General features: G+C 36.7%; 2 protein-coding genes across 4 annotated transcripts in view; one reads left to right on the forward strand and one right to left on the reverse strand.

Annotated features, from left to right (window-relative positions):
- Nucleotides 1–19,502, reverse strand: part of LOC129732425 (uncharacterized) — a 269,530-nt gene that overhangs the window by 127,569 nt on the left and 122,459 nt on the right. The gene's annotated exons all lie outside the window — the stretch shown is intronic.
- LOC129732432 (uncharacterized) lies at nucleotides 10,693–12,574 on the forward strand. The gene is made up of 2 exons (XM_055693321.1): nucleotides 10,693–12,015; nucleotides 12,096–12,574. Exons 1-2 carry the CDS (start codon nucleotides 10,765–10,767, stop codon nucleotides 12,288–12,290), a joined length of 1,446 nt encoding a protein of 481 aa, XP_055549296.1. The 5' UTR covers nucleotides 10,693–10,764; the 3' UTR covers nucleotides 12,291–12,574.

Below are 19,502 nucleotides of genomic sequence, written 5' to 3' on the forward strand. Positions count from 1 at the left end.
TTTGGAGGAAAAACTTGAAGAAACTCTCAAATATTACCACAAGATATAAAAACAATGATCGCAGTGGTCCAAATCTCTCAAAAAAATCCTCAAATGTCCTCCAAAAAACACTCGATCTTTAAAATGTCACCACAAAAAATTTTAAATTGACCACACAGACTTCATACTCAAAGTTCTTCTTTCTTTCAAAATCTAAGTTTTGTGGATTAAAAAATTGGAAAGGTTAGAATGATTTACTGAGTGATGGGTGTAGATTGTTAGTTGAGTGAAAAATGAGCCAGAAACTAAAAGTTATGAAACGAAAGGAGTGCACTTTTGCGGCCATTTCTCAGACGTATTTTCAAGCAATTACCTAACTGTCAGTGTGTGTGAACATATATAGGAATAACAATCTCGTGAGTCAAGTTTTTAACTATTGTTATGGCCTTTTATCAAAATTGTTTGGCAAGCAGTTTCATTTCATTTCAGAAGTAGTAGGTACAATTATTGTTGTTTACACAAACTCTTCCGCTATGAATAGAGGCTCGAGTTAAAAATATATGTATTAGTGTTTGTATTTGCAAAAGTATCGTCGCACCAAGTACAAGACAGTATGCACTATACTTATATATTACAGTCATACCTCGATATAAGGCAACCTGGATATAAGGCAACCTGGATATAAGGCAACCTCGATATAACGTAACTCGATATAACGTAACTTTTTAAAATGTATTGAAATTGAAAATAAATGATACAGTAACTGTTTTTGGGCTATAAATTGCTTCAAAAAATATTTGTAGTAAGTTTTTAAACCAATGAAACCGATAAGAAAATTGTCCAAAATGGGCATAAGGAAGATTTAAAAATACTAATAGGTAATGGGAAATAGATTTTCACGCATCTTTGAGTAACCTCTTGTATCAATTAAAAAAAAAATATTTTTTTTGCTTCTGAAGATATTTCTAAATAGGCATAAGAGAGGTTTAAAAATACTGATAGGTTATGGAAAATAGGTTTTCGCGCATCTTTGAGTAACCATTAATATTCTTGCATAAATTTAAAAAAAAAATTTTTTGCCTCGATATAACGTAATGAAAATAAAAATAAAGTTGCTTTATATCGAGGTATGACTGTATTTTTTATTCGATACAGTAAATCGATACAAATAAAATCAATCAATATTAATACAGGGTTTATTTTGTATGCAATCGAAGCGGCAAATTTGATATCTGTCCAGTGCTTTCCTTATTATTGTTTGAGGCAGGAGATACGGACTACGGTTGACAGGCTACAGAACCATTTGTTCTCAGTGAGCCTGTCTGAAAATTGAAGGAACAAAACTCTTGTGTATGTGTTTGCTATCGATGCCACCTATTAACGTACAAAGCGGATAAGGTTGTGTCCTCCTCCCGAAAAAGATAATTTATTAAAATTCTTTTTTTGAGCCACAGAAAGCAGCCCAACAACCATCATTGACATGTCTTAGCTTGGTCTCATAGTACTTCTTTTTACCTTTGTTATACTAAACAAAGGTTATAAAATCGGTCGAAAAACGTAAAATACAGGCCCCGTTCGATTTTGGCAACACGTCAAAATTTTTCATGTTGCCAAAATCGAACCATGCCAAAAACGAACGGTTTATTTTCACCATAGTTTTTTTTTACTTTTTTGTGTGCTATGATGACTTAGACTCTAGGGATGGCTACCACTAGTTTTTGGATTCTAAGTCGTTATAGGTTTTGGTACATTAATCCGGAAGTATCCGGAACACAACCGGAATAGGTCCGCAAGTGGCCAATGGCGACCTAGACACTTATTATGACCACCAAAATATTTAGAGGCATGGTAAATATGATAGGCATGGTAATCATTGTTTTGGTCATAGCCATTATATTATCGGAACATGTTCCGACCATGTATCCGGAACCAGAGGACCGATTCCGGCCATCCTCCTTGGCAACATTAGGGACCATAATACCTTTCTCTTGGCGGTTATTGAACTTAAATTGGCTAAAGTAAAATCGAGAAAACAAAAGAATATGAATAAAAAAAACCGTTCGTTTTTGGTTAAAAACGAAACGTGCCAAAATCGAACTGGGTCTGTAGATCCGAAGACCAGAGGGCTGAGTGGTATGAACCATTCGACTCTGCTCGACGAACTGAGCAATGTCCGTTTGTATGTATGTGTGTTGTTTGTATGTACGTGACGCAAAATACTAACGCACCTTTCTTATAGAACGCAATATCCATTTTTAATGATTTTATATACAAATGAAAGCTACTGTGCTCCCCCAGAATGCTACCGAGTGGATTTTTGATTATTGACTTAGATTTTGAGATGCTGTTCAAAGAGAGTTGTCTTACATAAGATATTTAACTTTAAACACAAAATGTATTTGTTGAAGGCCAAATGTTGTGTTCCAATCGACTCAGTTTGTCTATAAATATGTTGCTAATATGTATGTGTAGTATATCAAAATCGAACAAAAAAAAAACAAAAAAAAATCCCACCTCTCTCACAGAATGCATTATTCGAATTAAGTGTTTAAAAGTGCAAATGGAATCTCCAAAGCCTTTTGAAAATCGTACTGAGCGATTTTCCATTGTTTGCTTGAATTTTTGAATATTTACCAAAGAGTTTTTAGACATGAAATATTTTACTTTTTGGATTATTCCTCTCTCTATCCTTTATTTCTATCTCTCTCCTTTTCTCTCTCTTTCTCCGCTCTATTTTTTTTTTGTTCCAAAAGCTATTAATTCCTCAAAAGATACTAAGAGTAAAAGACATCTGAGCATAATGTTCATACTTTGTGTAGTTCGTCCTAACTGGTTTAAATTATTAAACCTTCTATTCTTAATAGCTTTTTACTAACAATTTTAAATAGATTTCAGAAGAAATAGCAATACTTATTTAAGTCCGGTTATCATTTGCTTGATACACTAAGCTTTTGTATAATATAAATATTGCTTTCTATTTTAAAGGTCAGTGCAAACAAAGTATCTATGTTATCCCAATTCTTGTTTTGACAGCAAGTTCTATAAAGTTCTGCAAGTGTTTCAGATTTTTCCATACAGCCTAGGCCTTCAACAAGAGTTACGTTCCCGAGTAGACTTTAAACAGCCAAAATCCTTAATTCTTGCGAAAAACCTCAATTTTTAATAAAAAATGCATTTGAAATAGAATTATATTAACAACTTTCAACAGCATCTGAAATGTCAATTCCCAGACATTTCAACAGCAGTTATAGGAATTTCAATGAAATCTTTTAGCACCTGATCCTCACAGATTTCATCAAGATTTTTGTTGATTTCTTGAAATAATCACACGTGTGATTCTAGAAGCTTTTCTATGGTAACAAAGCATTTAACGCGTTCCTGTACTCTGAACTATAATTTCTTTAGAGCAAGTTTGTAGGACTTTGCTGCAATTCGTAAGAAATATTCGATGCTAACCCATAATCTATAATCATTATGTTCTTTTCTGGCTCTTCTTATGGGGAATCATACCAATAGTATGATTGATGTAAAAAATATGTAAATAAACTCTTGTCAACTGCTCATAAAATATGTTTAAATAATGTTTCTCTTATGCAAAAAAGTTGTCATTCACAAAGAAATTTAAATATAAAAGAAAGTTCGCACTCTATTTAAATATAAAAGAAAGTTCGCACTCGTTTTGGCACAGAGTGACTTTCGCTGCCAATTCAGTAGAATCAGTGGAGCACGATAGAAGCGGTGCTATGAAGAAGTTTCTCGCGACCATTGGCATAGTCAATGGTAGTTTAGGTGTGAAATATTCGATTTCAACTTTATACCAAGTGAATTCAGCCATTGGATCTGGTGTCAAATCGCTGCAGAAAGCGATCGCTAACATGAAGATAGATCCAGCTGCAGATACAACTGGGCCAGTAACTGCTATGCAGTTGATAGGAACCGATTTGACAAAATCTCTAAATAAGCTGTTTAATACAATTGAAACTGCGATATCTGCAACTTGTTGTGTTCCATGTTTTGAGATTAACAGTGTGCTGAGAGCCTTGGGGCATGCGGAAAACGCTATCCATACCGCAACATCAGATGCAACTGCATTGAAAACTATTGTTAAGGCTACCACATTCACATCGCTATCCGATGCCTTGTATTCCATAACAGAAGCACTTTGGGGCAGAACTTCTGCTTTTACTCACCTAGAAACCTTGATGATGCAAGTTACGGTTGCAAAACCTGCGTACACATCGTCGAATATAACTAAAATTATTACCTCGGCTGTTGCGGCAGCAATCACCAAACCAATAAAAACTCTAGTCAGTGGAATAACATCCACAGGTTCTATAATCACTTCTGTCACTGCTGATGTAAGAAACATAGTATCCATTATTTCTAAAACAAATACAACAACCAACGCAGGAGTAGCCGCTTTGGTACAACCATGGAAATCATTTAATAACACCGTGAACGCTACAATAACATCGATCGTCAATAACTCGGCCATTACTCTTTCCGGCATTAAGGCATCGTACAACTCCATTCTGGCTAAGGCAAATCCTACAATGACAGAGATATAGACGATCTAAACTTCTTCTTCAAGTTTATAGCGGCATCTCGAACGATTGCACTTTCTACAATATCAGAGGCGACTGCAACTGCATTAAATACTATTCAAACCACTCTAACTGCACAGGAAGCGATCATCACACCGACAATTATCAAGGCAGCTATCACCATCACTTCGGCCGCCTTGAAAAGCGAAAGTAAATTTGCCTCGACATGTATGTTAAAGTACGCTGCCATGCTGCAAGAAGTCAGTGTCTCGATGCAACGCTTTTCGTACTGCGTGTCTTCCGAAAGCACTAGCGCATCGACGATGGCGTCTACTGTGTCACAGGAGCTCAACAGTATATTATCCGCCATGAGTTCACCAGCCTATAAACTCAACCTCTGCTTGATTACGAACGGGCAGTGCACTGCAACGGTAAGTTTGTATGATTTGGTCGATACCACAAGCTAGTAAATTTAAAGACATCTACTTTTGCACTCGAGAGACTTCAATGCCGCAGTAACGAACCAGTATCCGTTTAGAATAGATATATAATTACTACATACATGAACAATCGCAGTTTTTTCATGATGATTTTCATCAACAGTAAAACTCTCAATCAGCAAAATATTTGTGATAGCATAAGTAGAGTGAATTAATCTGTCCTCTCTCATAAAGCTTGCAATTACTACCAAAAAACTTCTGAATTCCTCTTCTGTTGAGCTTTTGGTTTTTAGTTGGATAGTGATCATTATTTTCTTTGTTAAATGTAAATGAGGTGAAATATTCTTATAAAAATATGATTGAAAAATCTTGGTAAAAAATGCTCAGTTGAATGATACAGAAAGTCAAGTTCCAAAAACGGAATGTAAGCCTTGCTCTAAAACCTAAGTTTTTTTAATCAATTATAGTATATTTGACACTGCACGATTGCTCTAATATGGCTCAAAATATTTTCGAATCATTTGCGAAAGGGCTGGTGTTTGACACATTGGCGAAGCAATTAGACCGATAAAAAATAACCATAATAAGACAAAAACTTATTCTCCACGAAGGCAGATTGATTTTCATCGTAATTTATTCGAAAATTTTAAACTTTGTAATCAACACATTTTTCTTGTACTTGCAGCTGTTCCTCAACTTAGCGGTGTTAGAAGCGGACGGATTACGTTTCTTCAATGTAGTCTCATCAATTGCCAGTATCTATGAAACTACGATGACGCTTCGGGTAGATACCTGCCTCTCAAGTGTTTCCGGTGATATCGAGGGTGTAGTAGCAAAAGTTCTTGCGAGTTTTACCAACTGCCTTAAAACGGGTAGTTGAATAAACGACACTCGGGAAGACTTGCAGCTAGCCGACATACAGTGAAATGGTTCTTTCGGTAAGGTTACTATAAGAATGCTGAAAAAATCTGCCGAAGTAGTGCGATAGTAGACATATAGCGCAAATGTTCATTTTAGAAACTATTTTAGAAACTCATTAAACCAAAGTCCAGTTGTACCAGATTAAAAGATAGATTCACTACTAGTAGAATACGTTGTTGACTCTTGTTCACTTATGTTGAAAGAAAAATTCGGTGTAATGTGGAGATCGAGAAACCATGTGTTCAAATTAAGGTCAAAGCTCAAAAATTTCAGCACGGTGCATTGGTGCAATGAAGACAAAATAACTACCACAAATAAACACAACTTTCGCAGGAAAATAATAGTTTCTATTTGTGCCAACTACCGACGCCCGGGGAGGCGACTCCACTCAGGACCCTAGCTAACGACTCGTTGATTAACAGACAGGCGCCAACGGCTTTACTTCCTCATGCGATGGAAGGCATGTCCAGCGATTTTTCGCCTCAGAAAATCTCCTGGTGTCGGCTAGAGTTAATTCTAGACCAGTCGGGTTAGTTGAGAATGGGTCACGCCCACAACAATCGACACATATGTCAGCGTTGGGATTCGAACCCAGGCCACCAGCGTGGTTGGCGGAGACGTTACCAACTACGCTAGCCACACCCCTCTCGTTTGCGGTTTGCTCTACAGCGTATCAAAATTTTGCTCGCGCAACAAGAAAATCCGACGTTTTCGCACGCCAAGTTGGCAAAATAGCTGAATGTGGTCAAATCTATCGTGCAAAACCTCTGAAAAGTGTTCGGGGAGCGTCTGTCGACCACCGGGAAGCCTGAAAGCGGCGACAATTTAAATTCGGACGTGGCTGCGACAACGAAGAAGATGGCGGCAAAAAACAAGCGGAATCTTAACCTCTCCATCCGGAACGTCACTGGCCAACTCAATGTCTCCCATACCACTGTGCAGCGGGCAAAAAAAAGAGTTGAAGACGTTTAAGGAGGTGAAGGGGGCGATCCGAGATTACTAACAAAACACATCGGCAAAGCAGCAGTCCTGAAAGCTGTATACGAATCTGTTCACAAAGTTCGTCTTTGTGTCGTCATGCTCATGGATTACGGAACTTATGTATGTGAAGGTTGATTTCATGCAACTTCCGGGACAGGAGTTTCATACCACATCAGGAAAAGGAAAGGTTACCGAAAAAAACACCTTGTCTGGCAGGTCCACTGCATCTAAAAAGCGTTATTTTTATCACTACAAGAACCAACAATCAAGAGTCCAGAGATCACAATCCTCCCAACAGCCCAGAACTTAGCCCTCTCGAATTGTATTGGGCCCTGGTCGAACGATATTATGAATTTTGACTAAAAGAAACAAATTTTTGGTTGATCAATTTTTGCACCTTCAGTCTTTATGCGCTTGAATATTGGATCGATAACTATAATTTTGCATGATATCACATAGCCTCAATTGCGTGAAAGCACCACGTTCGCGATAATGAACATTGATCATCAATTCCAAAAGAAAAATACAAAGGTTAAAACGTATGGTTCCGCGTATACCATTTCAATACCTCCCGAAAACTTTTCGTTTGATTTCAAACGTCTGTGAACGTCTGTCCGTGTGTCTCTCAGTAGTGGCATATCCATGCCTCTTGCAGAGACAGCTTTAAGGGGTTATTTTCCCTTTTTGCTCGAGAAAACTGCGCAAAGTTTGGATTTTTTTCAAGCATGTAGCACCTTCTTTTTGCATAAATGTAGTAATTTTCTGAGAGTTCAGTTATTCAACAACAACAAAACGCGTTGGTTCAAAGGAAATACCAATTATTTGGGGAGTAATGGCCGTTTCCCCGAAACGCTTTTTTTTGCAGAGGTTTGCGGTGTTTACGATAGCGACGCAGCAGATCAACTGAAATAAAAAACTCATATTATTTCATTCGTTTAGAAGTGTACCGGGTATCTGAACGATAGTTTTTATAAGTATTTGATTATTTTCGGTGCAAACTTTTTTTCCGAATAAAAACATGTTTTGAACGCTGAAAATTGCAATAAAATTGTTTTTTCGGCTATATTACACTTCGTGTATGCAAAATCGATCGTTCACCGACCGGGGAATTTAATAACGAACATTTAAGAAAAGGTTGAAGAAGATCGGTTCGGTAGTTTGACCGTAATCGTAAACACGGCAAAGTCATTTTTTTTTAAGAAACACAATTCCAACATAAACGCGTGTAAAGTTTCAAGTTTATCTTATGCCGATTTTATAGACTAAATGATTTTGAATGCTAAAAGTGACTCATAATTGCATCTTTTGATATTTTTCTTCCCAACCGATTTACACGCATCAACTGCAGTGAAACTAATTGTTGATCGAAAGCACACATCAGAACACAGAGGTAGATAGTAAAACTTTCGTAGTTGATAATTTTTCCGATTTAATATCTATTTTTGAACATGCAGACAAGACGTGGACTGACCCATAATTGTGGAGGGCTTGTACCCCTGGAAAGAAAGATTATAATGAGGAGAGTACCTGAGCACTAAACTAACAATTTTCTGCTTGAAGAAATGCTTTAAAAAATATTCTATAGCAGAAATTTATTTTATCTCCAAAAAACATTATCCTAAGTATTCAATGTATTCTATTTCCAATTTGCATCAATATTGATGAAAAACAATGGAATATGGATATATGACCAAAAAACAGAATGGAGTCAAATTTACGCAGAATGTCTTTTCAGGGTTGTTTTTTTTTTGACGTAGGATTACGTCTTTGTTTACTATACTGGGATGCATTCTGTAAAACTGGAAATGAAACTGGCAAACACAGACGACGTGAATGGACACCATCCGTTTCCTGTGATATTATCTGTATCAATATCGAAATAAAAATTGACAGAGTCTCCTCGTCCTATTAGGTTAATTTATTTTTGCTTCCTTGAGCTTAGACTAATACGATGTCTCGATGGTAAAAGTTTTCCGAAAAGTTCTAAACGTGCTTTCATAACCTAATAAAAACTTATGTCTTGAAAGAAAACATGCCGGTAAAAGCAACAGTACCAGTGAATGAAAAAAACGCAGGTCTCTCGTCGTCTATGATTGCAGCGGTACTCTTCTATTCGTACATTTTAGCGGTACACTTCTATTCGTACTGCAGCGGTACTATTCGTACTGCAGCGGGACTATTCGTATTGCAGTGGTACACTTTTGTTCGTACATTTCTAGTCGTGTGCAATCAAGGAAAAACTGCAATGCTGCTGCTGATGGTGATTGAAAGTTTATCTCATAAATATGATTACCATAAATTACTCAACAAGAATGGTGAATTTTTGCAACGTAATCGTGACCGGTTAGTATTGAAAGAGTAAATTCCCAAATATACACATTTATAGAAGAGTAAGAGCCGGCGAATGCTTGTGAATTTTTGGTTCATTTACTAAGATTCATTCAGAATCTCATTTTACATTTCAAAATTGTTAGACGAAATATTATTATTCTAAGCTTTACCATAATAAACGTATATATGCTGTCTTCGTAATATAGCGGATGTAGTTGTAGGCAAATAGCATAAAACAAAAATGAATCTTCTCAAACTTTAATGTCTTTGGAATTGTTGATTGCTACGATTTTTTACTGGAACTTATTAATTTTATTAATTTTGTTTATGTTTGCCAATTAATGAACCTTTGTAAGGGCTTCCATTTTATTTTGTTAGTAAGATCCGTATTATAGATTTGATTTAATCAGAGTTAAATAAAACAAAACCATACAATATGATAACGTAAATATTATTGGATTTGGGTTCTTGAGGATCTAGAGTTAATTCTGACTTTGACGCATTACGAGAAATTCTTGGTGTTTCTTCAACAAACACGATATGCTTGTGCCTTGTCAAATACATGTTGTTTGCACAAAAAAATACTACAGGCATAATATCGTCAAATATAAACGATAGTCTCTCGAGTGTTGTTGAATATATTTCAAAAATTGATTTCCAGGGGAGGCTGAAAATAAATATACGTACAGTCGCTGAGCAAACACATTTATTCTGTCTGCAGACTCTGTATATTTTGTAACAAAAAATCCCCTAATTACAGTGTTTAGTCCCGCGTCACCGTTCCATACAACCCTAGGGCTGTATACCTTGTAGTATTTGTTTCAGTATTACAAGTTGTTTACAATCTGCTTTTGTTTTCCGAATTTCTAACTGTACCCTACACGAACGCACGGGGGGGATAAAAAATCATATTCAAAGAACTATGACCCACCAACTCATCGGTGGATTTCGGGACAATGACCTCACGACATTGGAGTACATAGAGAAGAAACTGAAAAAAAAACTCCCGTTATATGGTATCATCTGTTGAACCCTTTGGAGCCTACCGCCTATGAATGGCAACTATGACTTTCATTTGTTTGTTCTCTCATTTGTTTCATTTTCCCATTGAAAGTCGGCAGCAGATTAAGCAATGAAGTAAGCATCTAGATTACTAGATAACGTTATTCAAAATTTTTGAAAATTCATTGAGAAACTAAAAGACCAAAATTATCGCCGAAATAAGCCCCCACTCTCTAAAGGGCGAAGGTAGCAGCTCCATTTGTTCGAACCTTCATGATAAAAAATACCAGTTTGGAGTGTAGCGATCGTCATCACGTGCCAACATTGATTTCATTTCGAATAGCACTGATACACTTACACAGTGAAAATGATTTGAAGGTTTTGATTGGAATAGAACGTAGTTCGTCAAACATGGGATAAGAGACAGTATAAACAGATCTGACTCGATTGGTTCTTTCTTTCTTTCGTTTCTTTTTCCGTTGGCTATATAGGCATCTGAATTGTAATTTTCGTGAGCAGTTTAGTTTCGAAAATCCGGGAGATACGTGTGTGATTATTTCGAACTAATGAATAAGTGGCTCTTGATAGGATGTGCCCTGGTGGCTATCGGCTTGGTGAGTGCTGATTTGGGATTGAAAGTTTCAATAACCACATTGACGAGCCTGAGGAATGCCGTAAGGAATGGTGTCAAAATGATTACTGCAGCCAATGCAAGTTTCACGGTAAATGCAACGTTAGACGCTAGCGGTGCAGTAACCGCACTCAGACTTGTGGTAGCCGATCTTGTAGTTCCTGTTGGAAATCTGTTGTCTGGTATTCAGAGTGCGACAAATAATAAAACAGGACCTGCAGACGATGTGGTGATGAATCTCACCAGTTTGGTAACAGAAGCAGGGACATCCGTTGGAATGGCACTGACAGATGCGGCTGCATTGGAAACCGTCACCAAACCTTCATGGTACAACGCATTGAAAGGAAATCTATCAAGTGCAAGCAGCGATTTCAGTGACCTAAGCTCCGCACTTTCTGATTTAGGCACCCTACTCACCACAGCCTCTTCAGCACAATATCCTTACACAGCGAACAACATTACACAATTAATCACAGCAGCGGCTGTCAATTCGGTAGTAACTCCCATTAACTACATTCTCGGTAATTTAACCATGGTGAGCACAATCATTTCTAACATCGGTAAGGCCAAGCAAGCTTCCGTTGCCCTTCAAGTCAATGCGAACAAAACGATCAATACGAATTTGCAAGCGTTGCTTCCAATAATGCTCGCATTCAACAAAACCGTTAATGCCTCGTCAATAAGTGTCCTTAAGCTCTCGAAAGCAGCGTTGACTGCTATCAACACTAGTTTTGTACCTGTCCTGGCAAAATCGGCTAATTACAATAATGGGGATATGACCCCTCTAAATACGTACTTATCCGGTAACTCAGATAATGATGCAACCTTTCAAACGACAGTTAATGCATCTGCCCAAACCACACAAGATACTGTTTACACTACCTTCAATACAGAACTAACGAACCTAATCAACGCCCTATCGATGGGTATCTCAAACATCAGCACTATGGCATCCACAAATGAAAGCAAATACGCATCCCAATGCGAGACCAAATACGCATCAATGTACACGCAAGCTAGTGTATCAGTGTCACGACTGGACCCGTGTGTCTCACAACCCACCCCCTCAATCACGGCAACCGTGAGTGCAGTTGGTACGCAATTCACTAGCATGGTTTTGGCTGCTGGTGCGACATCAGTAAAACTCAGCAGCTGCACGGTTACCAACGGAACCTGCAGTGTATCGGTATGCTAAAAACACAACATCAACGAGAACGTTATCAAACTAAATTTTCTGTTTATATTTTTCTCTTCTCCAAAATGTAGTACTTTACAGCCATAGGAACACTCAATGCTAGAGTTATGCTGAAATATACTGCAGCGACTGATATTTACACCGGAGACCAAACTACTTTAACTGCGGGCATCGACGACTGTATAACTGCCGTCTCTAAGGATATTCAGGATGTATCGGGAACTATCCAGGACAAATTTGTGAGCTGCTTGCAGACCGGTAAATAGGCTACCAAATGTTGGACTTTGAATTAGGTCAACTAAGAAGCGATGAGTGTATAAAAACTAGTGCAAATTTAATGGTTGAACACGATGACAGTCCAATTTTCTCATTTCGTGAATGGTATAGAAGGATGTCAATTGGTGTCTTTTTTGCTATCGTCAGATATTTTCTGCACAAATTTCCCTGAACGCTCAGAAAAAATATTCGAACTATTTCACTTTTTTTCATTAGTTTTTGTTAATAAAATATAAGTTTTCATAGTTAGTCCCGCAACGCATTTTAAAAGTGAAAAGCGAGCACGCAGTACTGTCATTGACACTCTAACAATCTTACAGCCCTTGTCCGACATCTTGGAATTCATATGATGTCATGGATTGATTATTGCCGTGTCATCCCAATCATGATGAGTAAAACATGGTGTAACGATTTGATCAAAAAGTAGGCGCGGGGTGAGGTAGCGTTTTTGATCCGGAAGGTTGGAGACGTGGTAGCACTGTTTATTTATGTTTATTTGCTCAATTGATTGAAATTGTCCCAATTTCTAGTATTTTAACTTGTAAGACACTTTTGAAGAGCAAAGATTTTGATACAGAGTTTACAATTTAAATGCATTTGAATGTTATGGGGTATCAGTCCAATAATTGCCAGAGAGGTAAATAATGTCTTAGAGCATGATGGTTCTTCATATTGCAGAGCATATTCCTGCAAAAAAATAGTTCTCTATGACTTCATTAAACCCCAGACCATAATAAGACATACCTGACGATAAAAGGCCGATACCCTATTTAATGATGCGAAAATTTGTTTTTCAGAATCTGTTTATAAACAAACTTTTTGCAATTAGCTAGGTTTCCAATTTGGCCGATTCTACTTTTAACATACCGTTACACCATGTCTCTATACATCATGATCCCAACTTCATGAAGATCTCAGCAAGTCATTAAAATATCAGAGATTCCACGTAACATAAGTTATGTAGAATTGGAAGTGCGTAATAACTCTTCCGCAGCAGCGTGAACCGCAACGGTGGCTTACATTGTTCTTATTCTGAAATAAAAAGATTACAAATCAGGTGCAGCTGGACGGTGCCTTTTTCCCATACAATTTTGAGGTTGGGTTTATTTTCACTTGACGATTTTGAGCGTAAAAATCTCAGCTTCCATCTAATAAATAGCGCTCGAACTGCGACTTTATGCATGCGTCAGCGGTACAAAAAATTGATCAAAGTTTCACACGCGTAATTTCATTAGTTTTCGAGGAAATTATCTTGCGAAATTCGGGTAGAATTCGAGCGCGTAGTTTCGCTTTAAACCTGTGCCTCTGGGATTCCATTGGTATCAGTGGTGGACGACCTAAATCGGCTGATTGACACACCCGTTTTTGCGATATTTACGCTTGCGCGTTCGAATTTTCTTCAATTTAAGAGGCAGAAATGTAAACAAGAGAGAAGCTGGCTGCGACTTGCATGTTCAAAAAAGGTTTTCGGGCTAATATTTTATTTTTCCAAATAGGTATTTTTTTGTATCCAAAAACAAGGAAACTAACAATACTGGTGCGCTAAGCGAGAGTTATTTATTCTTTCTTTGTGCAAATTTGTGTGTAAAATAATAAAGAGAAGAAGTGTGCGAGTCACTTTCACAGTGCTATAGCGAGACGTATCTTGGTGAGTCATTAGAATTTTAGCTTTCTGACAAGATGTAGGTTGGCGAAAACCTGAGAAAACTTGGAACTTTCGATCATGGAAAACTGGAAATAAATCAGGGAAAAACTTTAGACCGACACGTGATTCGTTTTTCCAGAATAAAAATCTAATGCACCTAAATCAATGACTATCATGTAGCGAAACGGGATAAGAAAAAAGGTGGTTTAGACGACATCCATGAACTACGTAGCGTGAAAAATCCAATTATTGCATCCCCAACCCACCATAAATAACGAAACGTAACGCTAACGCCAACCCTGCTATAAAAATTACGTAACGCTGTAGAAGAATTTGCTCAACAAAAATGCTAGTTTTTGGAGAATCTCTCCAGAGATTTTTTGTTACGTTACGCTGATCTTACCTCCCCCCTTCCCTATGTAACAAATCGTAACGCTCAAGGATACCCCCCTCCCCCTATGAGCGTTACGTATTTTTTAAATGCCGTCTTAGCGCGCTCACATAACTCACAGGTTGCGTTGTAGTAAAGATATGAGTACGGAAGAATATTGAAGAGAGAGAATAGGAGAAAACGACGTAAAAGCTGGAGTGTTTTCTTGCTACTTTTAGCGTGATCGTTTGTATTGAAGAGAGCGAGTATGAGAGAGAACAACGTAAAAAAGTTAAGTGTTTTCTTGCTATCTTAACGATACTGCTTACCGTTCAACGCACATGCTGTTCAAATAAACTGTTGCATAGTTCAGTGAATTGTCAGTTCGAGAACAAAATAATTGTAGTTTATCGTATGACATGAACAGTAGGGTACCAATGAAAATCGGCTTTTCGAATTTCGTTTAGCGGAAGTTCGATTTATTTCATCACAGAACCCGGGATATCAAGTTAGGCGAAAACCGAAAATATCTGAAACTGATATTATAGAATGACCTCTTCATCAAAAAAGAACTGTGCAAAGTTTCGATCAGGATCTTGAACTTGCACTAGTATTAAAAGTTTTGTCTTCTGGAAAAAGCCGTCATGAAAATTCCAGCTCAAGCGTTTAGCAGCCTCCTTCCCACAAGCAGGTATAGTCAAAAAAAATTTTCACATAGACGAACAGTTAATCAAAGTAGCCTTCTGTTGCATAGCCCAATCAGTCAAATATATCAGGATTATAACAAATCTTGACATTTTGTTACAGTTCGTAACAGTTTTGTATCAACTTGTGTTCTAAACTTGATCGCGGTAATAGTTAAATTATCAAAGTTCCTATCAAAATTATTTACTGATTATTAGAATTAAAGTAAGTTTTTTAAGGTTTTTGGCAGAAAAAGATCAGAATTAGTTACAATGTACGATTTTTTGTCTATTGAATAACAAATTTTGTTATAAATATGCTTTAAAAAAACACACTTTTGAACATTCAAGTGTATGATAAAATAATTTGATATAATTCTGTACTTTCTATCATTCTGGTATATCAAAAATATTACAGGCTTTGTTTATTCGATGTATATTATTTTCAAAAATTCAAAACTTTGAACCAGTTGATCGATTTTCGATATTTTTGGATTAAATTAAAGGTGTTTTCCTCTAATTTTAGGAAAAAAAAATGCAAAAAAAAAAATCCGTGTGCTTTGATATTCATAATATATGGGTCATTCCATGTCAAGTGTCCGAGGAAATGCATCGACCATCTCCGATTTCGACCAAAATTTGTGAGTCGATGTATTTATTTATTTATTTATTTATTTATTTATTTCGTCAAGCAAATGTAGACTACAGTTATAATAATACAATGCTTTCTTATATTCTATACATTATTTCCAGTAGTTAGTCGTTTTTTTATTTGATTTCTGCCCATGGTGATGTCGATATTTTCGCAGTGCTGGTTATAGTGACGCATCATGCGATTTATTGGGCCATTTTTTGAGTAGTTTGTTCTGTGAGAATTTTCCGAAAATATTTTACGATTTCTTAATTGACGACTGGGTGCATAAAAATTTAGTTGTGATAATAATTGAGTAGATTGCACGCGTTGAGAAATAATGTCATTGATAAAATAAAGCATTGAAAGATCGCGGCGTTCTTTAAGTGCTTGTATGTCTATAAGCATGCAGCGTGCTTCATATGATGGCAAGGGAAATGATGTCCAATTTAGCTTACGAAGCGCGTACAAAAGAAATTGTTTTTGGACAGATTCAATGCGTTCTTCATGTGTGGCAATATAGGGATTCCATACAATGCTACAATATTCCAGAATTGGTCGGACGTATGTAATATATAATAGTTTGATTGTATATGGGTCTTTAAAATTGTGGCCGAAGCGTTTTATAAAGCCCAGCATACTATTTGCTTTGTTGATAATTGTATTATAATGTTCTATGAATGTGAGTTTGGAGTCTAAGATTACGCCTAGGTCCCTAACGATTTTGCATTTTTCTACTGGTTGGTTTCCTAAGAAAATGTTTGTTGGTGGTGTTACTGTTTTTCTGCTAAAGGCTATTGAATTACATTTTTTAATGTTGAGTTGTAATAGGCTTTTGTTGCACCAAGTGTAGAATACATTAATTTCGTTCTGGAATATTTCGAAGTCTTCTATTGGGCTGGAACTTATAAGTACAAAGTGTTGTACCGATTGGTGGACCCCTCGGCCAATGGGACTGCCTCCACTTTTTGCGAATTTAGCGAAACACTTTTTTTATTTTGTGAATATCTCGGGACCCTGAAGAGCTACAGGTGATATTGACATATCATTTTGAAGGATTTGAGCCGTAGAATCGAACTACGTGGTCAATTTTTTCCTGCAGTGTTGCCAACATTGCATTTTTTTTTATTCAAAACTGAATTTGCGATTTCCTCGAAATACCCCCCCCCCCCCTTCGATTTTGATTTTGACCACGCCAATGTGTTTAGCAGACGATTTTACATAAGAATCACTTATCAGCAAAAAACAAAATGTAGCGTTCCAGAGATACAGCATTTTCAAAATTGCAAGATTTTGGATTTTGTCTACGCACGAAAGCGCTTCTACATAAATTGCTGCTATCTCAATGGTATTCTAGCAGGCGTTTGTGTAATCGAAGAGATGTACCTTAGAGGAGCATCCGCTAATGATGTAACGCAAAAAATCCCGCTTTAGAATCATTTTCACGAACGGTGACAGGAGAGTTTTGGCTACACTTTTCGTATTTAAATTCGAACTGTTTATTGTTAAATGTACACTTTTGTCCATGATTCGAATTTTGAAACCAACTTGAGACATTGGTTAATAACGTGGAAAAAATGCTGATTTCAGATTTCATTTCATAATTTTGCATATTTACATTCAAGACCACATGTTCAAACAAATCTCCGAATGTATCCAAAATACTTTATCATAACCGAACACAGCTTAATTTGCTCATATCATAGCACGTAATAAGCAAGTAAGCCTATCATAACATTCATTTGCCTATGTTCTTCTTCTTCTTTTTACCCAGGATTAGAGCGGAGGTGGCTTTTTATGTTCTGTTTATTTGACACAGGCTTCGCAGCCAACTGTCTAGTGTACAGGACTATTGTAAGGCTAGTGCTATGAACCTACAGATAATATTAGTCTTCTCCCGAGCCGGGACTCGAACATGCAACGAATAGCAGTTTTGTGACGAAATTTGACGAGGGGGAGGCTAAGGGGTCAAGCCAAGCTACGTATTAAATATTAAATTTAAAAATTTTTTTTCACGGCTTTGTTTGTTCATAGTCAATTTTAATTCTTTATCTTGTCTTATTCATTTATGATACAATAAATGTTTTCAGTAATGAAATTTCCAAAAAAAGTCATGGGAGTGGGGTGGGGGGGATGGGGCGATGGAGTTTGTTATAGAGCTACGTAATTATCTATAAGGGGTCTGACTTTTGACGAAGTGCTACAGCGGGAGAGGAGGGAGGGGGTATAAAAAACCTAAAAAAAAGCTACGTCATTTATGCATGCTCCCTCAGTAGCTATTAAATTTCATCGCGTAAGCTGCTGTGATAACCAATACCGTTTTCCAGCGATACAATTTCGTTTTAAATACAATCCAATTAAACACACCATCTTCAAGAATGAAATGACTGCACACGTGATAAGACACAATGTTCACAATTTTGAAATCATAGCAAACCTTAAATCAGGAAAAAAAACATGACAATTCGCCTGTTAGGAAACGGTTTAAAATTGGATGATTTTTACAATGTGATAAACCAACAAAATGAAGAATCATGGGAAAAGTGTAGCCAAAACTCTCCTGTCACCGTTCGTGAAAATGATTCTAAAGCGGGATTTTTTGCGTTACATCATTAGCGGATGCTCCTTTAAGGTACATCTCTTCGATTACACAAACGCCTGCTAGGATACCATTGAGATAGCAGCAATTTATGTAGAAGCGCTTTCGTGCGTAGACAAAATCCAAAATCTTGCAGTTTTGAAAATGCTGTATCTCTGGAACGCTACATTTTGTTTTTTGCTGATAAGTGATTCTTATGTAAAATCGTCTGCTAAACACATTGGGGTGGTCAAAATCAAAATCGAAGGGGGGGGGGGTATTTCGAGGAAATCGCAAATTCAGTTTTGAATAAAAAAAAATGCAATGTTGGCAACACTGCAGGAAAAAAATGGACCAGGTAGTTCGATTCCACGGCTCAAACCCTTCAAAATGATATGTCAATATCACCTGTAGCTTTTCAGGGTCCCAAGATATTCACAAAATAAAAAAAGTGTTTCGCTAAATTCGCAAAAAGTGGAGGCAGTCCCATTGGCCGAGGAGTCCACCAATCGGTACAACACTTTGTACTTATAAGTTCCAGCCCAAAATACATCGACTCACAAATTTTGGTCGAAATCAGAGATGGTCGATGCATTTCCTCGGACACTTGACATGGAATGACCCATATAAAATTATTGAAATTTTGGTCATGTTTTTAAATTGAATCTACTCAAATTTGAAAAACAACATATTTCTAAAACTTTCTTCATTTATGGAGTCAAATGTGCCCTTAAAATGAAGACCAAGAGATATTTTTTATGTTTGCCTCAAAAAGAATGACAAACAAATGAAAAATGCATATTTTTCGATGAAAAACATTAATAACTTTGAGTAGAATTGAGATATTCACGATGCCAGCATTGCATTGTTTCTCTTAGAATGCCCTAAAAGTAGCTCAAAGACAGTTTTAAAGTGAAAATTTAAATAAAAAAGTTAGAGCGCAAAGTGTGTTTTTTTTTTTTTCAATATAAATCGGTTGTTTTTAAAGATAGAGAAAAACTTTTTTACAAATTTACTTGAAATCAACGGAGCTATAACATTGTAGAACAACTTTTTCTTCTATCTACAAAGATTAAAAAGTTAGATACTTTATTTCATCGAAAATTTGGGTTACCCCAATTTTTGATATTTTTTCAATAAGCGTTTTATCTGTTACATATACATACTTTGTAGAAGAAAGTTTTTCTCTAAAATATTGCTATAGAGCTCTTGACCCAAATTTCCCCCTAAATTTGGTTTCTGAACCATTGTGCACTGACGGTTCCGTTTGTGTTTCATATCCGATACGGATACTT

The sequence above is a fragment of the Wyeomyia smithii genome, chromosome 3 (assembly GCF_029784165.1).
Source record: "Wyeomyia smithii strain HCP4-BCI-WySm-NY-G18 chromosome 3, ASM2978416v1, whole genome shotgun sequence".
NCBI classification, from domain to species: Eukaryota; Metazoa; Arthropoda; class Insecta; order Diptera; family Culicidae; genus Wyeomyia; species Wyeomyia smithii.